This window comes from Elephantulus edwardii, unplaced genomic scaffold (genome assembly GCF_000299155.1).
Source record: "Elephantulus edwardii isolate Elephantulus edwardi_28Jun2011 unplaced genomic scaffold, EleEdw1.0 scaffold00052, whole genome shotgun sequence".
In the NCBI taxonomy this organism is placed as follows: Eukaryota; Metazoa; Chordata; class Mammalia; order Macroscelidea; family Macroscelididae; genus Elephantulus; species Elephantulus edwardii.
Window position 1 is genome coordinate 7738683 of NW_006399802.1, and position 25748 is coordinate 7764430.

Sequence of the window (25748 nt, forward strand, 5' to 3'; positions counted from 1 at the left end):
GGTTTTTCACTAGGTTACTGCACTTAGACAAATGATTTCTTACATAACTCTTGGGAGCTCTAGTGGTTTAGTAATAAGTAGTTGCACTGCCAACCCAAAGGCACACAGTTCATATTCCCTAGTTGGTTCAAGGGAAAAAAGATGGACAATCTCCTCCCATATAATTTATGGCCTCTGAAAACCTTTTGCAGGATCAGCTATGGCTCCAACTCAACATTATACAATAATAACTCTCAGAACAAAAATTTTTATTCTCAGAAAGGGGCCTTCTCATTCTTATCCATACAATGAAGTAAGTCAGACTCAAGAGCTGTTGGGTCACATGGTTATTGTTAGAGTCCTAGGATTCAAATACAAGAGTGTATGACTTCAAATTTTTCCTGTGTGTCATCAATTTTTTTCATGAAAATAAATTGGCCATAGCTTTATATCAGTGGGTTGTGACTTATTGCTGTCAAATTGATTCTGACCATGTGAGTGATTTGTTAACCTAAAAAAAATATGTGCCCTTTGTGTGTCAAAGGGAAGTTGGGTTCAGTGCCTGCAAAGCTTTTGGCCCTTGAAGGCTGGCCTGGAAGTCAGACAGTTCTTCCAGCTGACATCTCCACTGGATGAGGCTCTGAATTGTTAATAGCTCAGACGCAGGCTTGTGGTCAGGAAGGCATAAATCATTCTGTATTTCTGACTTTGGTGACATAGTGGGAGGCTCCTTTTGTCTGGTCTAATGTCTTGCTGTCAACTTTGACCACTTGGAGATTTTTTTGCCTAAGTCAGCTATCATCATAACAAATGGTAGATAACACTATTGTTCTGTACAATCTTTGCAACTTATTTGTCCTCATCCTTGGCTAAATTAGCTCAGTTGACTAGTGTTAGCCCAATTTTAAGTTCTTAAGGAAAATCCATGCAAAACCTTAAAAAAAATAATGCTTGCTGTGTTAAGATTAGGGTGAGAATCAGTGGGTCAATGTTTACTACACTGCTGACATGTGATAGGAAACAGAACATGCTTGTTCCCTGATCCCTCCTTTCTCTTTTTGCATCTTTCAAATCTTTGCTCAATGATCACCTTCTCAATGTACCTCCTGTGACCACTCATATCCCTCTTCTCACCTCAGATCATTCTAATTTATGGTGACTGTGTATTATTTCTTTCTGCTATAAAGCAGCTCCCTGAAGGTAGCGACCTTTGTTTCTTTCCCTCAGTGGTATATCGAAAGTGCCTAGAACAGTGCTGGACATACACTAGATGTTTAGTAATAATGCTGAATGATTAAGTTTGTTGTATCAGTTGGTCTTTCACTGAAGCTGTTTGAACAGCTTAGAGCAAAGTTGTTGTTGTTGTGTACCATCGAGTTGAAACTGACCCATAGCTGCCCTGCTGGGTGGGTTTTCAGAGGTAGTTAATCACACTGGAGGAGACTGCCCATCCTTCTCCCACTACAGCAAAGTAGAGGATATCAAATCCATGGTTTGTTGAATCTCATTTAGAAAGATCAGTATAAGAATTAATGAGAGGGAAATATTTTTGTATCTTGAAAATATGACCCACTCTGTCAGTGGGTCTCTATTCAATGCCATTTAAAAAACTCTTTGAGATTAGTACTTTTTCTGATTAAAAACCTTTCTGACCTATCTGACTTATGTTTCTATCATGGCTGCTAGGGAGATCTTAGGTAGAGTCAATCCTTGGGCATTGACCAGCTTGCTCCAGCTTTAAGTCAACATTATTTACTTTCCTTTTATAGATTTTTAACTACCAGCTTGTAAGAAAATACACCTCTGTTTTCCAGCTAAACAAAATTATATTTCTTTTTCTCTCTTCATCACCTGCCTAGGTCCTTCGTGCTCTATGTTCGTCCCTTCTCTGCTTCCAAACTTTTCAGGTATGTTTTACCGATTCACTCGTGTCACAGTTACTTACTGAATGCTCACTATATTGAGAACACAATAGTAAACAAATTTGAATTTCAGTAATGAACAAAGACAATAAGGAGATGAGATGAGGGGGAAGCAGAGAGTAGGTCTGGTCCATGGGACTTTCTAGGTCACATCCAGAATTTCAGATTTTGTGCTAATTACCCTGAAAGGTCACTGTATGCTTCTAGTTAAGAGAAATGATCTACCATGTGGAAAACAGACTAGAGAGAGGCGGGTGTGAAAGCAGAGATCACTTAGCCATGAGCCAGGTGAATGCTGATGGCTTAGATTAGAGAGATGACAGTGTGAATGGCAATAAAAGGGCATCCTTGAAACATCGTAAAAGAGAAAAAGATACAGCTTGTTGATGGATGCAGAGGTGAGATATGGGAGGCAGTAAGGATTCTTGCCAGTTTCTGGAAAAAGTAGACGAACGGACAAAGGCATCATTTACTAAAATGGGAAACAGGAGGAAAAGCAGGCTTAGGAGGGGAGATCAAGGGTTTAGTTAAATTTGCAATTGTAAGATAATCAAATGAAGATATCAAATAGCAAGGTGGATATATGGTTCGGGATCTCAAAAGAAGGCTCTGTGTTGAACATAAAGTTAGGAGTTACATGCAAATACGTGCTTTTAAAAACCATCATTTTTGCTATTTCTAAGTTTGGAGCTGACCTTGTATTGGTTAAGCTGACCTGACCTTCCTTTTTAAACATTTGAGATTAGGACCTTTGACATACTCTCTAGAATGCTATGTTATTGTTGAGTTGGAACTGACCCATAGCTCACCCTCTGAAAACCTTCTGGGTTTTCAGAAGCAGTTAATTGCACAAAAGGAGATTGCCCAGCCTTCTCCCATCGAGCAGCTGGTAGACCCGAACTGCATGCCTTGAGGATTTCAGCATAGCTTCTTCCCACTAGGCCACCAGAGCTTCCTCTAGATCACTATATTCGATCTAATTACCTTTTAAGAGTGAATTCTGTTTGTGTCCCTAGGAAAAACCACTTAGTATCACCGGATATTAGTTTCCCATTCATAAAATGAAGAGAAGTTGCAGTTTTAAGTTCTGAAAAAAAAATTTGTGATTCTGTAGTCTAAGTATTACTGGTTAAAGACATCTAATTTTCTAATCCACAGAAGATTTATTACTATTAGGGAATGAGAAAAGCCTTAGCTTGATCTTGCAGGATAATCTGAAGTCTACATCCTGGCCAGCAATTGATGGCTAAGCCAAACGTTGTTATTGCCAGTTTCAGATAGTATTGCTTTGATTCAGGATAGTGTTACTTCTGCACTTGTAGGTATAGGGCATGGGAGGAAAGTAGAAATTTAAATTTACTGATAAAAATAGTTTTGCATTTAAAACCATGAGAATCGTTTCTGTAGGGTCACTGTTTACATGAAGTTAGGAACAACCCACACATCATAGAAAGACCTGGTGAATTTAACATCTTAATTTGTTGACCACATGCACAAGTAAGAGGAGCATTTCCTTACATTAGAGATAAAGCTGCAGAAAACATCGGTGTTTCTGGCAGCAGCCTCTCCTTACCTCAGTGACAGCGAATGTTCTCTTGCCGCAGGGAACCACCTTGTACCACTTGTCATGCAGCACATCCATAAACCCATGTGACTTGTATTGACTGATGAGATCAGATATATTAGAGGTCAGTGGAGAGTTGGGTGGGAGACCAATGCCATAGCCTGGGGAAAAGAAAATACAATCTCAGATTAATTTTCTGTACTGTTCTCAAGGGGTTGCCATTGCTCTTGTATATTATTGTTATCAGATTTCACAGCAAGGATGTGTGGTAAATGGATATGATCTTTGCTTCAAAAGATTCAAAGATATCCTTAGCGGTGATTATTACCCTTAGGACTGGTGTTTCTCTGAGGAGACGAGATGAATCTGGAAAGGAGAGGAAGGGTCTGGTGGCCCATGCCTGCTCTCCTTGCCTTCGAGATATTTTTAGAAGTAGTCACTGAGGTCTGAAGCAGAGCTAGAATTGCCTATGCACTTCTCTCTCAAACTCTCCTCTGGACCTTATGCATACAAAACTGGATCAATCACAATCTTTGATTTATAACATACTTATTATTGATCATGCATGTCCTCTTTAACTTTTATTTATTTTTTAAGTAATGTTATAATACCATGTGAACATATTATACAGCATAAAAATGAAAACATTTGCAAGAACTTAAAGTAATGACTGTAAAAAAAACAAGCCTGCTAATGCTAAGTATTGGAAAAGATATGGATCACTATAATCACTTGTACATTATTTGTGAACTGTGCAGTAATATAACCACTTTGCAAAACAGTTAAGTATAATCAATGAAGTTGAACAATTACATACTCAGGTCAGCAATTCAACTCCTAAATACATTGCCAAAGAACTCCTCTGATAGTCCATCAAGATATACATGTAAGAATATTCTTAGAAGCATTGTTCATAACAGCAAGAACTAAAAATACCCCAAATATCCACTAACAGGAGAATAGGTAAATAGATATGGAGTACAGTTGATCCTCTGTATCTCCGGGTTTTCGCATCTGCAGATTCAAGCAGTTGTGAATCAAAAATATTTAGAAAAAAAGCAATTAATGAAAGCAGTCTTTCAATGCTATTTAAACAGCATTTACATTAAGAATTATGAGCAATCTAGAGCTAATTTAAAGTTTATGGGAGGATGTATGTAGGTTATATGCAAAAGTATGCTATTTTTGTATATAAAGGATTTTCACACTTGGTTTGGGAGAGTAACCAAAAGCCAATTTCCCTCAGATACTTAGGGATGGATATACTTACACAACAGAAATATAGCATGAAATGTATGAGCCATGACTAAACTAGATGTATCCAGGAGAGGGCTTAGCAATATGTTACCAAGTAAAAACAAGTCTGTCACAGAAGATTCCAGGCAGTTAGAATCCGCTTTATAACTGAAAGAGCATTCTAAACAATATATTTTTAGAAATAAATATGTACCTGATAAAACTATATTTTAGGAAAAACCCAACAGGAAATGATAAGCTAAAAATGTGGTATAGTGTTTGTGATTATTCGGGTCAGAGGCAGCTGAGGAGGGGATGAGGGGTGGCGAGCGCAGAGGTGGAAATCATTTGTTGTCATAGTTTTATTAAATGGCTCAGACTCTGTATTCTCCCTCTGGCGCCAGTATGACTTTTCTTGCTTTCCAAACTGTTACCACACTATTAATCTCCATATGAAAGCCAAATGAAAGAGACTAATTAGTTACATTTTGTTTTTAGCTATTGACTATCATAGTCAAGAAAAGATTTCTTTCCCTCAAGATGAGTGAGGAAGATAAATTAAGAAAATGACTGGCTTCTTTTTTTTCCTCTCCAGATAAAAACGAAAAGGCTGCCAAACGTCCAAAAGCACTTAATAGAAACAAACATCTATAATTATTCTATCTTACCATTTATTTCCAAGGACATTAGTTTTTGTTCCTTTTAAAAAATTCAGATACACAAAGACCTTTCTTAAAAATATGAGGATGAGATGTATGTCTAACAAAGGGAAGAAAGGAAATAACAATGCAGAAGAAATTTTACTTTCAGAAAGCTGTTTGATTATTTTCCCCATGACAATTCTGTTTGTTCCTTAACAATGGGGAGCCAAGGAAATTATGACAATGGGGAAAGCATGATTAGAACATTCCTTCCAATGAGTCCTTTTGAGTGCCTTTGATGTGCCTTGTAGTTATTGTTTGAAGGTCAAGATAGACAATGGAATACTTTTTTTTTAATGGACAGCTTATTCTTCTGCTGATGTTATTATTAAATAACATTTTGTAATGAGTAAGAATGTAACCAGATTTCTTTAGAGACTTCATATTATAATGAATGTTACTGACAGTTTAGGTCCAAAAACATTTGTTGAGGGCTTATTTGTGTTTTGGGCACATTCCTAGGCACTATGTATAATAAGAATCACTGACTCATTTGTATTTTCTTTTTGTCACTCTCACCCATTCATTCCAGAAACACTGAATAAAGAGGCGCCGCATTAACGGGTAAGGGTTGAGCAGTGAGCACGGAAGGTGTACTAGTCCAAGCGCTGGGCTGCTAAATGAGAGGCTGGCAGTGTGAGCCCTCTCTAGTCACTGGGGGAGAAAGAGGAAGTGGTCTCCTCCATTAAAGCTTTTTAACCTCAGAAGCTCAATGAAGGCTTGCAATGAGTTGGAATCAACTAGCGGGCAGTGGGTTGTTTTGTTTTTCAAGGCAAATTTGGTTCTGGCTGTCCTGAAGTATGCATGCACTCTGTTTGGGATACTTGTATGAAATAATGCTCTGCATAATATTTTATTTCATTAAAATTGGGAAATTGCCATGAAAGAAGAGTTGGGGGACAGAAGAGCACTGGTAGAGTGGACTAATCGGAATGGTAGGAGTGGACTAATAGGATAATCAGACCAGCTTACTTAAATCATAACATGATTTTGTCCTGAGACAGTAGCTTCAGCAACACCAATAATTTCTAATATTTACTGACGCTTATTACTATGTTGTTGTTATGTGTTGTCGAGTCACCCGAGACTCATAGCAACCCTATGTACAACAGCTCTGAAGCCTGCCTATTTGCAGCCAGTCTCACTCTGACATACCTACCCCTATTGTTCCAGTTATTGTATCAATCCATTGCATCTGGGGGTCTTCCTCTCCCGTGCTGTCCCTTCACCCTTCCAAACATTATGTCCTTCACCTAGGACTGGTTCCTCCTAATCGTGTGCTTAAAGTATGTGAGACAGAACTTCAAAATCCTAGCCTCCAAGGAGGAAATTGGTTTCACCCTCTTCAAGACAGACTTATTTGTCTTCTTGGTGGTCCATGGTATGTTTAAGACTCTTCTCCAGCACCATAACTTAAAGTCATTGATTCGTCTTCTGTCATCCTTAGTCATTGTCCTGCTCTCTTACGCATAGCGAATAAGATCATGACTTGGATCAAGTGCACCTTAGTTTCTAGACAGACATCGTTGCTTCTCAGTGCTCTGAAGAAGTCCTTGACAGCAGATTTTCCAAGTGCAATTTATCTTTTGATTTCCTGACTGCTGGTGCCAAGAGTGTTGATTGTGGGGGCAAGCTGTAACTGTTAACAACCTCAGTCTTTTCTCCATCTATTATGGTACTACCAATTGGCCCAGTGATGAGAATCTTTGTCTTGATGTTGAGCTTCAACCCATATTGAAGACTACAGTCCTTGACTTTCTGCAGCAAGCACTTCAAGTCCTCCTCAGTTTTAACAGTAAGGTAGATAAGCAAGGCTTATCACAATAGTATGGTCTATTTGATTACATGTTACACATCTGGAGGTTGGATAATGACTAAAAATGAAAGAAAAAGAATCAATGTCTTTAAGTCATGGTGTTTGAGAAGAGTACTGAATATTTCATGGACTGATAAAAGAACGCACAAGTATGTCTTGTTTGAGAACATGTGATCAGAATGCTCCTTGGAAGCAAGGATGGTGACATTTCTTCTCACATATTTTGGGTATTTTGTTAGAAGGGGCCAGTCTCTGGAGAAGAACATTATGCTTGAAAAGAAGGAAGGTCAGCAAAAGACAGAAAGATCCTCAACAAGAGAGATTGACACAGTTACTGCCAATGGACTCAAGTATATTGAATTGGTGAGAATGGACAAGGTCAGGTTTAGATCTGTTGGTTATAGGGTTGCCATGAGTTACCATCAACTTGACATCACATAACAACCACCACCACCTTATAACAAATGCTTTGGGCATGTTGCCAGGAGGGACCAATCTTTGCAAAAGACATTATGCTGGGAAAGGTAGAAGGTCAGAGAAAGAGAAGATTATGAACAGGTTCGATTGACACAGTGACTGCTAACAAAGGGCTAGAGATCCTGAGGATGGTACAGGAAAGGAAAGATTCATTGCTGTTGTTCACCGGGTCACTGTAAATCATAATCTACTTGATAACACCTAACAACAAAAGCAACAAAAAGTAAAAAACCACCTGGTAAGAGAAGAGCCCTCCCTGGTGGCATAGTCAGTAGGGAGTTGCACTGCTAACCCAAAGCCCTTACCTCTCTGATGGTATGAGTGTACCAGTCAATTTTGACTCTACGGCAATGAAGAGAGCACTTTTAATAAATCTTTAACTTAGCTTCTTTCATATTATAGCTCATTCAGTAGATCAAGAGTGTACACATGATTGTGCCTCATAATAACAACAAAACCCCCAAGAAACAGGGAGCAACTTATTTTATTAAGCAACTTAAATTATACTGGGCAATGAATAGTTAACACTGAAGATACTGAAGGGGGGGCTCTGGTGGCCCAGTCTGTAGGGAGTTTGGCTGCTAACTCAAACGTTGAGGCTCTCTGGTTGTTCAAATCCACCAGCCTCTCCACAGGAGAATGACGGACAATCTTGTCCCATAGGATTTACCTCAGAAATACAATGGAGGATCAGGTATGAGTCAGTTCTGACTGGTAGCAATTAAAGTTGTTTTTGTTTTTTTTAAAAATAAATAGTGAATACTTCTGTCACCACACCCTGTTGAGTGTATATATCTAATCTCCATACTCTTTCCTGAGTAGTTAAAACTTAGACATCTAAAGTTTGATTAAGTATACAGCTCGGAATTGACAAACCTAGTGTTTGAAGTAAGGGTCTCTGCTTCTATTGCCAGTGTTTTTGTGTGTATAAGACATAACCAGGTCAATACTTGACTAATTTACTTCCTTTCACTAAGGCCACATTGATGTGATGCTTCCAAACCTGGTGATTAAGTAAAAAGCCACCATTATCTAAACTAGTGATTTTCAGCAGATACAATATACATTATCCTCTGTCAGATTTATTTTTAAACTTTTATCAGTTGTGTGGATATAGAGTAAGTAGAGCTCCCAACTGTTATATGAATATATATGCCAAAAAGGTAACAGTAAAGATCTTCTCTGACAGTAGATTGTTTCATCTAAAATTCCTATCAAATTTGATAATTTCAGTCCAGAAAGATATAAAAATGGCAGAGTTGTTCTTTACTTGATAAGCACTCATTATTTATTTGTGGGTCTTATTCTATGCCAGGTACTCTATCAAATGCTCCAGAGGATATCAGAAGTTTGAAACACACTCTAACCTTAAGAAGTTTATGGTGGCATCGAGGAGATGTTGTTGCTTTTGAGTGCCGTCGAGTCAGAACCAACACATAGTTGACCCTCAAGCAGGTTTTCAGAGACAGTTTATTTGCACAGGAGGTGATTCCCCATCTTTCTCCCATGTAGCAGCTGGTGGATTCAAACTATGTGCCTTTGGGATTGCAGCGCACTTACTTACCACTAGGCCACACATAAATAAATAAACATCATAAGAGAAAAGAATATGACCTTGTGTTGAGATAGAAAGGCAGATGAGGGTAGACTCAATAAAAATTCAAGAAAAGTGAAATATCATGGTTAGAAGTCAATGAGTAGGAAAGACACTATGCCAGGTTCACAGAAATGAGGATGACTCCTACCAGATCAGACCAGATCAGACCAGACCAGAGTGAGGGAGCAAGCACTATGTAGACAGAGAAATTTTTGGTAGATGAGAGGAAAACAAATGAATAAGAAGTCTAAAATTTGGAAGAAGTTATTACTTATGATAAATTTCCCACATATTCTAAGGATATGATTTTAGAACAACAGAAGTATTACAATTACTGCAGGGACTAAGCTATGTTGAAGTGTCAGTGACAGTTATAAAAAATTGTTGTGTAGGAAATAATAAAATATTAAACCACCAGACTCAGTCATGTTTAGGCTAAATTGCAATTGACTGCTAAAAATAGGTTACTATCATTTAAAGTTTTCTATTTCAATATTTTTACTGAGCATTGCGATTTGACACAACCTTGCTTGCTGAAACTGTAGAAGACCTGAAGCACTTGCTGCAAAAGGTCAAGGACTATAGTCTTCAATATGGATTGAAGTTCAACATCAAGAAGACAAAGATTCTCACTACTGGGTCAATTGGCAGCACCAAGATAGATGGAGAAGAGATTGAGGTTGTTAATAGTTACAGCTTGCTCAGATCCAAACTCAGCAGCAATCAGGAAATCAAAAGATGAATTGCGTTGGGCAAATCTGCTGTCATGGACATCTCCAGAGTGCTGAAGGGCAATGATGTCAGTCTAGATACAAAGGTGTGCCTAATCCAGGCCATAGTCTTCTCAATTACTTGTTATGCTTCAGAGAGTTGGGACTAAGAATGACAGAAGAATAGATACCTTCAAGTTGTGGTATTGAAGAAGAGTTATGAACGTACCATGGACTGCCAAGAGAACAAATCAATCGTAGAAAGTGTGAAACCAAGTCTCTTCTTGAAGGCTAGAATTTTGAAGCTCTGCCTCACTTACACTGGGCACATTGCTAGGAGTGATCAGTCCTTGGAGAAGGACATCACACTTGGAAAGGTGGACGGATAGCATAGAAGAGGAAGATCATGGATGAGATGGATTGATACAGTGACTGGGGCAATAGGTACTGGTGCGTTGGAGCTAGTGAGACTGGCTCAGGACAGAGAAGGTTTCAGAGCTGCTGTACATAGGGTCACAGACGACTCAACGGCACATAACAACAATAACATACTATGACAGGTTTAGAAGCAGGAATGGCACCCACTTCCTAAACAACATGCCTTGAAAACTCTATGACCTTTTATAAATGTTGATGGTTGTAGAGGGGGTTCAGGCCTTTTGTTCATGGATCACTATGAGTCGTGCTCAACTCAAAGGCAATCAACAACAACAACAATTGAGATTTGATGATTTTTTAAAACAATATTCTTATTTGCTAACTAAAACAAACTTTTTATATGGAAACAGGAGAAAAAAAACCAGGGTGAAAACAATGTGGAGATGATATATGAATTATGTTAAAGGAGATAAAGAAATCATTTTATTCAGAAGCATAGAAAGTAAAACCTTGACTGTTCTATTTCCAGCCTTCTTTTTATCACTTTTCAAATTTGCTTGTGTTCATTGGTCAAAGAACGCTTACTTTTAAGTTGCTGACTCAACTTGAGCAGCCTGAACTGCTTACATTACCATTAGAAACGCAGCCTTGCAATAAAGACAAGGTTGACTATTTTGTGGTTGATGGATGAAACAAAATGGAATCCTTCAACTCTAAAGAGGAAGGCATGGGGCTTTCTGGAAATTAGAGACAGCTTAATAGCCCAAGAGAACAATTTTCAGACTAGAATCTCAATCTTTTCTCCATGGATAAATCAGCTGTGCTTAAGTCAGAGTGGTGGAAATACAGTTTGGTTAGCAAATGTTTGGAAATGTATAGACTAACAGAATTTCCCCAAAATGTGGTTGGAAAATAGATGCTTTGAAAAGGAAGTCGAAGAAAAGGTTAAGGAAACAGGACAAAATGGTCATTCTGGGTCATAGTCTGTTCCCAGCTCTCCACATTTAGTCACCTGGATTCTTTTAACAGTACTGTGGTGGCGTTGTCTTGCAATGTGTGTTTCTAGCAGTCTGAATCCGCCAGAAGCTCTATAGGAGAAAGATCGGTGGTCGCCTCCCATTATGATTTATAGCCTCGGAAGGAGGGTAGCTATGAGTCAGAACTGACAGGACAGTGGGAAGTCTGACTTTATGTATAAAGAAAGCTTTACAAATGAGTTTCTCTTATTTCACTCATCAAAATGAGTGAAGTGTATGAGAGAAAGAAGCATATGGAAGATTATCCTGGGAGAATTTTATATAGCTAATTGGTCTTCCACCCTAATGAGATGGATTGATTGATTCAGTGACTGGAGTAATAGCGGTCGGTGTGTCAGAGACAATAAGATTGACACAGGATAGAGCAGGGTTTAGGGCTGTTGTACATAGGGTCGCTATGAGTCACAGGCCACTCAACAGCATATAACAACAACAACAATTGGCCTCAAGTTATGATAAATTATTACTGTGTTGGATACTAATTTATTGAGTACTTAACTATATATCAGACAGCTACATTACATTTATCGCTACAACCAATTCTACTATTAATATCTCTATTATGCAGATAAGGAGCTTAGAGAACACTTATGTAACCTGCCTAATCTCACACAACTAGATAACAATTCTGTCCTAATCAGTAACTCAGATTCCAGAATGAGTACTTCAAACACAGTATGAAGTAATTATCAGAAAGCAAGTGAAAGAAGGAACTAAAAAAATAGTTAAAGGTTATTGGAGGGAAGAGGCCCATTACACTTTCTCTTCATTTGACCTTTATAATGTCAGCTAGTTCCTATCCAGGAGCTCTGGGGGAGTAGTGTTTAGCGTGGGGCGCTGCTAACTCAAAGGCTGAGCCTCTCTGGTGGTTCATGGACAGCTCGGGAGAAAGAGGTATAATCTCTCCCCTGGTGATTTAGGTAGAGCATTGGAAACAAAGTGGAGCCAGTTATGAATCAGTTCCGATGCAATGGCAGTATGTTTGAGCTGTTAATTTCTAGTCCATACCTTTCGGAAGCTCTTGTGGCCTAGTGGGTAGGAGCTGCGCTGCCAACCCAAAACAGGTGGTTCTAATCCACCAGTTGCTCAGTGGACGAAAGATGAGCAATCTCCTTCCATGTGTGTTTCCAGCCTCGGAAAACCCACTGGAGGGTCAACTATGAGTCAGTTCTGACTTGACAGCAATGAACAGAGTCAAGTTGAATGCATACCTTTAGAATGTATATTCATTTCTATCAACACTTTCTTTTTTCTGAACATATTATATATAATTTTGTCTGGTATTTAATTGCTCAGGGTCTTTGGGTTTCTGTGATTCTGAACACCTTAAGCTTCTGCCAGTTTCTTCTGCTGCAGCCAATCTCTCTCTCTCTCTTTATAATTGAATTTAATGAAAGTTTACAGAGACTTAGGGTTTCCAGTCTCTCATTGTTGCACTTTTCTCCCTACCCGACTACCCCCCACGTCACTCTTCTTTTTGAAAAGTAAAAGAAAAACTCTTTCATTGTTATGCAATCTTCCCCCTCCCCCAAGTCCACGCCACTGTGCAGCCTTCATTCTGGACTCCTATAGTGACAATAATACCCAATCATATATCCCTTGAGTTTAGGAGTCTCTAGTGATGAAGGAAGAAGGTCAAGCTGCTCTGAAAGAATCAGCAAAAATCAAAGCCCCAGGAATACATAGTATACCAATCGATATATTTTAACAAACAGACACTGCCCTGCATGTGATCACCAAGCTGTGCCAAGAAATATGGAGGACAACCACTTGGCCAACAGATTGGAAGAGATCTGTATTTGTTCCCATTCCAAAGAAAGGGTGGTCTGACAGAGTGTGGAAATTTATCGAACAGTATCATTAATATCACATGCAAACAAAATTCTGCTGAAGATTATCCAAAAATGACTGGAACAGCACTTCAACAGAGAACTGCCAGATGTGCACGCTAATTTTAGAAGGGGTCATGGTATTAGGGATATTATAGCTAATGTTAGATGGATCTTGGCTGAAAGCAGGGCATACCAGAGGAAGGTCTATCTGTGTTTCATTGATTATGCAAAGGCGTTTGACTGTGTGAATCACAACAAACTGTGGATAACTCTGAGAAGAATGGGAATCCCAGAACACTTGATTGTGCTAATGCGAAACCGGTTCTTGGACCAGGAGGCAGTCGTCAGAACAGAGCAAGGAAATACTGCATGGTTCAAAATTGTCAAGGGTATATGCCAGTGATATGTGCTATCTCCATACCTTTTCAATCTATATGAAGAACAGATTATTCAGGAGGCTGGGCTCTAAGGGAATTAACATGGCACTGGGATTGGAGGAAGACTCAACAACAATCTTCATTATGCATATGACACCACTCTGCTTGCTGAAACTGAGGAGGACCTGAAGTGCTTGCTGCAGAAGATCAAGGACTACAGGTTTCAATATGGATTGAAGCTCAACATCAAGAAAAAAAAGACTCTCACCACTGGGCCAATTGGCAGCATCATGATAGATTGTGACGAGATTGAGATTGTTAACCACTTTAGTTTGCTTGGCTCCACAATCAACACTTTTGGTGCCAGCAGCCAGGAAATTAAAAGACAAATTGCATTGAGAAAGTGTGCTGTCAGAGACCTCTCCAAAGTACTGAAGAACAATGATGTCAGTCTGGAGACTAAGGTGTACCTGATTCAGGCCATAGTCTTTGCAATTACTTGCTATGCATCAGAGAGCTAGACAATAAGTAAGGATGACAGAATTGATGCCTTTGAGCTGTGGTGCTAGAGAAGCGTATAGAATATACCATAGACTGCTAGAACAAACAAGTTCTTCCTACAGAGGGTGAGCCCAGGCTGCTCCTTGGAGGTAAGGATTCTGAAGCTTTGTCTGACATACTTTGGACATGTTGCAAGGATGGACCAGTGCTTGGAGAAGGATCTCATGCTTGGGAGGGTGGAGGGACAGTGCAAGAGAGGAAGACCCCCATGAGATGGATTGATTCAGTGACTGGGGTAATGGGGGTAGGTGTGTCAGAGACAGTGAGATTGGCACAGGATAGAGCAGGATTCAGGACTGTTGTACATAGGGTCACTATGAGTCACAGGCGACTCGATAGCACATAACAACAAACAACAACAACAATGGTATTTAAAAAGACCACAGACTTTCCATGTGCTCTTGAATTCTTTACAGTTTTGGTTTGCTCTCCTGTGTACTTTTAGTAGCAAGGAGCACACTTGAAAAGGTTTCAAATATAATATGGAGTCATGGTCTTTTCATTTGGCTTACTTTTTCATCTTTTGTGCTTGAAAAAATGCACAATAGTGACATTGGGAGCAAGATTTAGTACTCACAACTGAGTTGCTATGACATCGATACTATGTAGGACAAACCAATGAACTCTGTGTTTCCTTACATCTAAATAAATTCTTTAAGTCATTGAAGTATTTGGAAAACATATGCAGATTATTAAGATGCATTTCCATTAATTATAACATTACCTGGGTTAGATACTTGTTGAATTAGATACATCTGACCTAATGAGTTATCTAATGGGTAACAGACTATCGATTAACTTTTAAGTACTTAGCGTTGCTGTTGGTAGCCTATGTCTTCTCTTTTTGTGTGTGAAGCTCTGTCTTGAGGATGTAAACTTGTTGGAAGGGGAAGTATTGAATTAAACTTTCTGATCTGAGGAATAAGACAACAATGATAACAAGGATTTTTGTATACAAATCTGCAATCTTTGGGCTCTTTCCCAAGGAGAACTCTCTCCCATGTGCCATTTTGTGTTTTATACCCTAGGAAAACAATGCTGGGATGAGGGGAGCTGTTTGAAACTAAGTCTCCTGAGCACAGATGGAAATGTAAACAGGAAACCAGAGGGGAGTTAATTGTGTGGCATCTGGCATTGGGGTCTAGCAGAGGCAAACAAGCCATCTCACCAGAGCCTATTGACAAGATAAGGTTACCCCCTGAAGACAAAGGTGGAAAATGGAGTCCCTCTTTCTTATTCCTGCTACACATGATTCATTGTCCGTAGATGCTAATGGCAGAAGGGACCTCCATTGTCCCATGCATCTAGGACAAAAATAAAATGTAACATCCCTTCCATATCCCCTGATGTCACAGGAAGGAGAATCTTTCCTTTGTTTCATCAAAACAGGGTTCTATAATAAATGTTCATTTGTTTGCCTAATTTTTTCTTCTTTCTTTTCATGGCTTTTGCTGGCTCCTACTGTAGTCTTAATAGGCTATTACCAATCTCTCTTTTCCCTGGTTCAGGTGGGGGTGTCTGAGCCTGGAGAGGAGGGTTATTTCTAGAGGAGAGGGCCAGAGGAAACAGTCTTCAGCTGTTACATTCTCATTCCAGAAAAACAAAGACTCAAGTTAAAAAAAAAAAAAGAGAAAGAATAATCCCAAATAAACCAACCCCCCCAAAACAATGAGAAACACTATTGATGTGTTTAGAGAAAGACTTAGATCAAGTGTGGTTAGGATGTTGGGAAATTGAGCAGAATAGTCTTGATATCCTAGTTAACAAACTGAAAGTCCAGGTTTCTAGAAACAAGATTTGGGCCCTCCTATGGGATTGTTTCAAGCTCAAGCGTGCAAACAAGTGAGCCTGCCTATCTTGAGAGCCAGCATGTACTTGTCAGGAAACGAAAATTGGGAATTGGGAAATGTGAAATTTGCTGGTTCAAACGATCAGCTCCATATAGCAACTGTCGTCTAAAATGAAAGGAGCTACTGATAAAACAATTCTTCTTTGGCCCTGAAGTTTTTGATTGATTAGTAGATCAAGTTAGAAACAAAAGTTTGATGCCACTGGGAAAAAAAGCAAAGCTGAGGTCCCAAACAAGGTTTCGTTGAGGGCACTAAGGTAATGAATTAGACTCTCCCCACACCCCTGCCTCCATATCTTTTCTAACTAGCAGAATACTGAACTAAGAACCATAAGGTAGACTCTAAACACAGCATTACCACTGGCTTGTATGATCATTAATGACTCATAGAAAGAACCATTGGCTTTCTAGTGCATAAAATAAGTTATTTGGGTAACGTGGACACTGGATCTTTCCTGTCATAAAATGCACTTACTTTAACACTACATCAGATTTGCTGCAGGATTTAGCTATTAGAAAACATAAGTTAAATTTAAATCAGAACCTGTGTAACCACTTTTAGATAGTTGGAGCAACATCTTTGGGCAACAAAGGTGTTTTCTTTTTCTCTAAAAATAGGGCAAACAAATGCTGGTGGAGTAGGTACAAAATAAATTCCTAAATCCAGCAACTTTAATAGCTAAGTACTTAAGAGCTGAAAATGAAAACAAGGGAAGATGAATAGCTCTTTGCCTCTGACGCTGGCATTTATGACTTGCTAGGTTGGCAAAGTGAGCATGTCCCGCATAAAAGTGAATCCAAAGTGACTGATTAATACCTTCGATGGCAAATGGCTTCCCCACAGTTAGAAGCTTGCAGTCAGCATCTATTGACACTTCATAATCCAGAAGGGCTTTGTCCATGATGAAAGCGTCTAGTTTCTCTGGATCATTCCTATATTTAAGACCAAGAGAAGAAAAGTAAAAAATGATTCAGTAATGGGCAGGAAGTGCTAAGTCCTTGGCTTTGCTTTAGGGGACAGGAACCAGGAAACTAAGGAGTGTGGGAGCTCCCAAGCCTTGACATAGTTTCCCCAGCATCTCACTGAGCTGCAGGGTACAAATCAGGGAAACAGACATTTTTCTTTGTTAGTGTGATGTCTTTCCAAAGGGTCATTTACCTGTTCTCCTTTTACTTTAGAGGGACAATGGCTTGAGATCAGCTGTTAAATGAAAAACTGGTGCATTGGAAGAAAGGCTTGGTGATCTGCTTCTATAAAGGTCACTACTCAGGAAACCTTGAGTGTACTCTAGTGGAACACAGAGGATTGTGCTGAGTTGGAATCAGCTCAACAACAATGGTCCTATTTCCCCTCTCCCCAGTTCAGTGATTCTGAAATGAATGAGATGCATAGGAAAGAGTCATTTCTTTAACATTTACTGAGTGACTTCTTTGCAGTGGACATTTTATTCATTGTTTTACAAACATTTTATCAAAAATTGTAATGGTTGTAAGATAGGCAGTACTATACTGTGCTCTTTTAACAGATGAGGAAACTGAAGTTCAGAGAATCCAAGTGACTTCATCCAATTTGTACAGCTAGTAAGTAATTGTGGGAGTCAGGTAGTCTCATGCAGCAGTGTGGCGGCATCCTTACTTAGTTCTGTCATGATCATGAGCATGTGTTTTAGAAATTAGGCATTATTTTATGTTTTGGAACAAATAAAATGGAAATATAAGAGATCTAGGACTCCTGGGGGGAAAAGAGTTGCTATTTCTTTAATGTCTGCAGCTTAGCATTTAAGAAATGAAAAGGGAGCTTTGTCTAATCAATCCCACCGTCTTGATTTATTAGAATTTCATCCTCATGATTGTGTCTTCTTCAGTTTGCGCTGATGCAAGTACCTAATTTCCCCCCTTTTATTTATTTTTCAAAAGAATTCTTAATTTTTATAGAAATTTTAAAATTCTTTTAATTATTATACTAACTTATTTACAAAATTTGAATACATTGTTTTCGAGGACAGATTCTTTCCATTTTCTTCACCTGGCATAAAATTGCACATCCCATAATTAATCTCCCTCTTCCCCTGCACATCCTCATCCCTCTGCTTCCACCTGTTCCCACCCCTCTTGGATCCTTTTACTCATTCTACAATAATGGTTTTCTACAGTATTTATCCTTGTGGGACTGAGTGAGTTCACTCAGTATAATGCTGTCCAGTCCCTCCCAAGTTAGATAATAATTTACAAAATCATTGCTCCTGCATGCTGCATAGTATTCCATTGTGGGAATGTACCATAATTTCTCAATCCATTTATTTGTGGTTGAACATTTGGGCTGTTTCCATGTTCTTGTGATGGTGAATAATGCTGCTATGAACGTTGGTGTACTAATCTCCATTTGTGCCTCAGTTCTCATTTTCTCAGGTTATATTCCAAGTAGTGGAATAGCTGGGTCACATGGAATTTCCATGTTCAGCTTTTTGAGGAAGTGCCAAACTGCCTTTCAGAATGGTTGTACCATTTTATTAACTGACCAACAATGTATAAGAGTTCCTTTCTCACCACATCCTCTCCACCATTTATTACTTGCTGCCCTGTTAAACTTTGCCACTGTTACTGGCTCATTGTGGTTTTGATTTGCATCTCTTATTGCCAGTGATTTTGAGCATTTTTTTATGTGTCTGTTTGCCATTCTAATATCTTCCTCTGTGAAAATTCTTTCCATCTCTTTTGCCCATTTTGTAATTGGGTTATCAGTCTTTTTCTTGTGGAAGCCCAGGAGTATTTTGTCAACTTTTGTTATGAGACTCTCGTCTGAGATGGTATTACCAAATGTTTGTTTGCAGTCTGTAGGTTTTCCTTTCACCCTGTTGGAAAAAAGTTTTTGATGCACACATGGATTTAATCTTTAGAAGGTACCATGCATAAATTTTATCCTCTTCAGATTGTGTATTTCTGGCTGTATTTGCCAGTTTCTCTATACCTTGAACTAGTGCTTCTAAGTTTGATCCCAGTTTGTCTCTTATGAACGTTATGGTTTGGGCTTTACTCCCAGGTCTCTGATTCACCTTGAGTTGACTTTTGTGTATGGTGTGAGGTGTGGATCCTGTTTCAGCTTTCTGCACGTGGAAGTCCAGTTTTGCCAGCACCATTTGAAGGTTTAAAAAAGTACTAATTTTTCATGCAATCTCTCATACTGATGTTGTTTGATAGCATTAATTGTCATTGATTAATGTAGTTAATTCATTAATTATGATGTCAATATTAATTGCATTAGGAAAGTCTGCTGTTAGGGACCTCTCCAGAATACCAAACAGCAACGATGTCAGTCTGAAGACTAAGTGTGCCTGATCTAAGCCACAGTCTTTGCAATTGCTTGCTGTACATCAGAAAGTTGGAGAATGTCTAGGGATGATAGAAAGAGAATTGATGCCTTTGAGCTCTGGTGCTGGAGAAGAGTATTGAATATACTGTGGACTACTAGGAGAACAAACAGGTTCATCCGAGAGAGGGTAAAACCAGGCTACTCCTTGGAGTCAATGATTCTGAGGCTTTGTCTGACATACTTTGAGCATGTTGCAAGGAGGGACCGTTCCTTGGAGAGGGATGTGATGCTTGGGAGGATGGAGAGATAGTGCAGCAGAGAGAAACCCTCAATGAGATGGATTGATTCAGTGGTTAGGGTAATGAGGGCAGGTGTTTCAGAGACAATAAGGTTGGTACAGGGCAGAGCAGGGTTCAGGGCTGTTGTACACAGGGTTACTACGAGTCACAGGTGACTCGATGGCACATAACAACAACAACAATCACCACCACCACCAATTCACTTTTTGAACAGCTCATTTAAGACAAGTTTTCATTAGTATTGTTCTTTTCTGTGCAACATATATGTATATATTAATTTTTTACAGCATATTTTTCCCATTTAATTTTTTCCCATTCATTCATTGTTGCACATTTTCCTCCCTGTCCACCCCTTCCCCCAGTTCACTTTTTTCTTTGAAAAGAAAAAAAATTCTTTCATTGTTATACAATCCCCCTCAAGTCCACAGTCCACTTTACTATGCATTTCTTTTTCTGGAATCTTGTCATGAAAATAATACCTAACCATATATTCCTTTTAAACAGTTCTCTACCTCATCTGTTCCAATGCAGTATACATTATCTATCCCCTCCTTTCCTAGGCTCCCCCCAATCCTGATGTCAGTCCCGTTTTACAACAGTGGCACTATGCAGTATTTGTTGTTTTGTGACTCATATATTTAACTCAGCATTATGTCCTCCACGGTCACCCATTTTGTATACTATTTCATGAGTTCTTTGTTTTTCAAGGCAGCATAGTATTCCATTGTGTTAATATACCACAGTTTCTCTATTCATTCATTTCTCAGTGGGCACTTGGGTTATTTCCAACTCTTTGCTATTGTGAACAAAGCCGCGATAAACACTGGTGTGCATATATCTGCTTGGGTGGCAGTTCTGGTTTCTTTGGGGTATATTCTCCGTAGTGGAATTTCTGGCTCAAATGGTATTTCTATTGCAACTTCTTGAGAAAGTGCCATACTGCTTTCCAGAGTGTTTGCACCATTTTATACTTCCATCAACAGTGAATAAGAATTCCTGTTTCTCCACAACCTTGCCAGCATTTGTTGTCTGCTGCTCTGTTGAATTTTGCTATTCTGACTGGGGTGAGATGATATCTCATAGATATCTTCATTAGCATTGTTTTATATTATCAGTAGCTTTAGAAATACGATTTTTAAGCATCTATGAGTGAACAGCTGAAAATATTGATATCAGCAAACTACTTTAACATTGTATATAATACATGTTGTTGTTGTTAATTGCCGTCAAGTCGAGCACGACTCATAGCGATCCTATGAACAAAAGGCCTGAAGCATTTATATTACCATTGTCATTTATCAAAGTTCATAGCTTCCAGAGGCATGGTGTTTAGGACGTGCCACTCCTGTTTCCAGGATATAACACACACACACACACACACACGGCAGTAAGTGTGGTTTATAATAACCCAAATACCTCAAGTATCTAGTGATTTATGTTTTGCTCCCATCCCAGCAGGCAGTAAAGGCAGGAATCATTTAATACACATGTCTCTGGAGTGCATAGATGAATGGGCAGGAGGCTGGGCCATGGGCATTCTTCATAAATGTCTTTTTCATTTTTGAACTTAAGTGCAAGACTGATTCATAGTAAGGTGAAGTGTCATCATGAGCTTGGCCCCTGCTTTCATGAAAGACAAGGAGGGGAGTATTTAAAACTACCTAAAGGGATTCAGTCATTCTTGGTTTTAGACACCCCAAATCTTTGGCAAGTCTTTCCTGTCCTGTCTCAGGGTACGTCTCCAACACCTCTGAAAACAGATCACTTCTCTTTCCCATCTTGGCTCATGTCATTCCTTTTTTAGAACAAAGAATGAAGTTGTTAAAATTTACTAGAAGAGTGGCCTCTACAGTCAAAGGAGAACGTGGCTAAGGTCCATTAAAAATGGAAAAGATGCCCCAGACACCCTTCAGAGTCACCACCAGACAGGAAGCACATCTTCACAAGGACGACTTTGTCTGGGCTCCGCATGGGCACATATGTAGAAAGTAGACCCACTTCCCTTTCAGGGTCCAGTGACCAGGCTTCTTCTTTCCTCTCATTCCAGAAGTGAAACAAGCCCTTTTCAGAGCTGTTGGATAAGATGAAGCCTATGCTTAACTTTAAACAACATGAAAATGTCTCTACATTTGGAATTAGGGAGAAACTTCAGAAAAGTTGGGGGATATGAACTGTTTCCTAGGAGCTGTGGTGAGGAACCATAATGGAATTCTGGCAAAAAAAGGAACATTCAAGATGAAAGATATTCTCTAATCCAAGTTTCACCACCACAGTGACAGCATGCACCTTGAAAAATCACATTGCAACCAGATACCATTTGCCAATACTCTACAAATATTTGCAATAGCAAAATTATAATAGAAAAAAGCTGGGATTCAATTCCATTTGGATAACTAGTAATTCCTGAGGTTCAATCTCCTTGGAATCCTTAATGAATTACTCTAAAGTTTGGACTACAAAGTGTAGTTTGCAGTTAGTAATGGCAGGTCTTGTCTCTATTGCAAAAGATGGTAAGAACCAATCAGCTCCCAGGCTCCTGTGAGTCACTGACACAAAGTGACTGGGTGTGATGCAGGCATAAGCAGCCTCAAGACTGGCTGAATCACCCACAGTTGGCAGGGGTTCCAGTTATTTCTCTCATTATAGAATCATGCTTTGGCATGATTCTGTGAGAATTCCTTTAAAAATACACATACCATGACAAGAGCCATATATTAACATACTAAAGAAATTAACACTTTGACGAGAATTGCCTTACTGGACAACTTTCAACCTGAAAACTGGGCACTGTGGGAACACAATGAAGCCTAGGGAAATTTTGAAGAGAGAGGGAAGGGACAGGTTAATACGTAAGAATCTGCCTTGTGCTAGAGACCGCAGGAGTGGTGCCCTGCAAGCCGGCACTCTGGGATTTCAGAGGGTGACATAAGGGTGCTTGAAGGAGAGGTAATGACTAGAGCAAAGTGGAGAGGAGGTCCACAGAGAAGTGAGAGGGCATTAATCATAAGCTCTGCTTATGTTCTAAATTCACCTTGGTCAGTGAATTGCCTAGGCAGTTGTAAAAGTGCTAATCCTGGTGCAGTAGTTTTAGAATGGTGCCCGAGAGCCTGAATTTCTAGAAGTTCTAGGTACTCCTGATGTTGCCGGAACATAATAACTTTTTGAATGCCAAGGGCCCAGTCTTCCATGATGCTCTTAGACTAGTCTACCTCAGCAATTGGAACACAGGGACTTGTTTCTATTTTGAACTCCACAGCTTGTCTATCTGCACCTACTTTTGTAATGATTACTTCTCTCTTGACTTGAATAGGGCCAAATCTTGACATGAAGTCTTCTCAGGTGATGACTGCAGAATAAATGAATGCCCTGACTAGAGTGTAACTCAGCACTGGAGTTGTGATTTATCTCATCTCATCATTTCAAACTTCCATCAGAGTTTGCTTTACCAGCCCTTGTTGTCTAGCCATTGTTGCCACATACCATCGAATCAGAACAGGCTCATAAATGGCCCTCCAGTGGGTTTTCAGAGGCAGTAAATGGCACAAGAGGAGATTGCCCATCTTTTTCCCTATGGAGCAGCTGGTGGATTCGAACTGCCTGCCTTCAGTTTAGCAGCGTAGCTCCTTATACCCCTAGGCCACCAGAGTTATCTCTGACATCTTCATATCTTTCTCAGCCATGAATTGGCTGGAAGAGGAACTGTGAGGCAATGAGCTCTAAACTTGGAGAATTTAATGTTTTTTATGTTCTTGCAAAATTAATAGCACTTTAATGTCATATATAATTTTGTGAATCTGGAAACACAAGGCTTCCTCTCTAGACTCTAGTTAAAAGTCTATAAAATTGTTTAAAGGGCCCATTACTGGAGCTCTTGAGAAACACAAACTCCTTATGTCCCATGAAATTATTTATTTCCTTTCTATTTATAAAAAGAATTTGTAGCAGCAAGCCCTATTGTCCATGGGAGTGGAGGGGGGAAGGAATCTGTGGCTGGCCATGGATAGAACAATTTTCTTATGGTGTTTTGTTCTAGAGATTGAAGTTTGGTTTTGTGTCATTGCCCTGATGCATCAGGCAGGAGGAAGAGGACTGCTAACCCTACACAGTGGGGCTTATCAGAGACCATGCATTGCCTTCTCTCAGGCAGGCTTTACAAGCCAGCTCATAGCCGCACGTTCTCTTCTTTGCATTCAGCTGCACTGAATTACAAGCTCTGATAATCTGTCATGGCAATGTGATTACTCTTGATTGCTTCTCATAAATTCTGATGAGAAGGATGCAGGCATGGGAATCATTGCCTTCTATCCCATTTCCTGTCTACAGGAAATCTCTAAGATAAATTCCAGTTTCTTGTGCCATGAAGAGATATTCCATGGGCTTAGAAATTCTATGTTAAAGAAAGATTGCTCTGGGACACTTTATCCTCTGGCCACATTCCCTGAGTGCTTGATCATTTTGGCACCATGGTTTTCCCAAGTGATATCGAGCCAACATTTGCTTTTTCCACCATCTGCTACACTAATGACCCCACTGGCTCTTGTAGTGAAGCTACTGCCAATTTGAGACAATGCAGGTAACTACTGATCTAGCTCACATTATTCAGCACAACTCTCTCCCACACGGTCTTCTGGGTTCTCACAGTGTGAGATATTAGTGAACACAGTGTGAGATATTAGTGGGTATATTTAGATGGTAATTTCACAAATCAGCAAGCACTATGACAGTAGTTAAATGACTTCTCTTTAGTGAGAATTTTCTGGACCCAGGAGGTTGACACTCACTTCAGATACTCCACTCCGTCAGGGGTGGCTGGGACATTGTACCTTCTCATGTACTCATGCATCTCTGGGAAGCTTTGCCTCACATAATCTTCAGCACTGCTTTCCCGGACAGTTCCAAAGCGGAAGCCTTGAGAAGGATGATGCAGCTAGGATGGAGGAAAAAAAAAAGGAAAAAAAAGAAATTAATAGAAATCATTTCTATAATTGTTTTACAAGTTTATTGTCTCATAGTTCTTAACATATAATAGTAATTTAAACTTTCAAACCACACAGCCATAAACAAGAACACAGACATGTACAGACTTAGGCACGTGTGCTCTTATACCCAGCCTTCACATGACTGATTGTTTCTTCAGAAGCAAACCGATGGAAATGATAAATTTAACAAAAGCCAGATAATCTTCTGTTGTACATTAAAAACCCACCAGAATTCTTTAGAAACTGTACAACTTGGTATGTGGAGTTAGCCTTGTAATTGTACACTGCATAGCACACAGACCCCCTAACATAATAAGCTAACTTTCTTAAAAAAGCAGAATAACACAAAGTCAATACTGTACATCCTGAGATCATGGTATACATTATCCAAGAGCAAATATATCTTCTCTATGCTTATTGATCTTAATGCTGAATGAGGGAATCTAGTGGAAAAGTGCATTTCCAATTGGTCCGTAAAAAGCAACAGTGCAGATGCATCAACTGTTCTGGGATAGAAGATGCAAAGTGTCCTCTGTAAAAGACTTACAGCCTCAGAAACCGTGGAGGGAGCCACCATGAGCTGGTATTGATTTGATGGCAATGGGTTTAGTTTTATTTTTGCGTTGGTTTTAATGCTGTGTTACATTTTAAGTTTGTAGATTTATTATGAAATGACCCGTTACCTTAAAAGAACTCAAACATGCGGGTTCATACTACACACTTGCTTATCTGGTTGGTAATACAGACAGTTGGGAGTAACCGAGGAAAAGACAGCACGGTAGACCCTCAAATACACGATTGACACAGTAGCTTGAACAGCGTCAAAGGTCTCCACGATTCAAAACTCCCACAATGAGGAGAGAGCACATGTGGGCCTTGCAGGGATGTCTGCCATTAAGAATAATATAATGATGCACTGGTGCAACCACTGTGGAAGGCGGTATGGTGCTTTCTCAAAAAGTTGCAAATAGAGATACCATTTGACCCAGCAATTCCACTACTGGGAATATACCCCCAAGAGACCATAACTGACATCCGAGCAGATATATGCACACCCATGTTTATTGTGGCTTTGTTCACGATAGCAAGGAGTTGGAAACAACCTAAGTGCCCATCAAAAAACG

At 39.4% G+C, this 25748-nt stretch overlaps 1 protein-coding gene across 2 annotated transcripts in view; it reads right to left on the minus strand.

The window, feature by feature from the left end:
- GRIN3A (glutamate receptor, ionotropic, N-methyl-D-aspartate 3A) overlaps window positions 1-25748 on the minus strand; it is a 233333-nt gene that overhangs the window by 49567 nt on the left and 158018 nt on the right. For both annotated transcript variants that reach the window (XM_006886896.1, XM_006886895.1), the window contains exons 4-6: window positions 24427-24572; window positions 16854-16969; window positions 3475-3626 (exon numbers count right to left, since the gene is read on the minus strand). In XM_006886896.1, the coding sequence (XP_006886958.1) occupies window positions 3475-3626; window positions 16854-16969; window positions 24427-24572 (414 nt within the window). The remainder of the gene's footprint in view (window positions 1-3474; window positions 3627-16853; window positions 16970-24426; window positions 24573-25748) is intronic.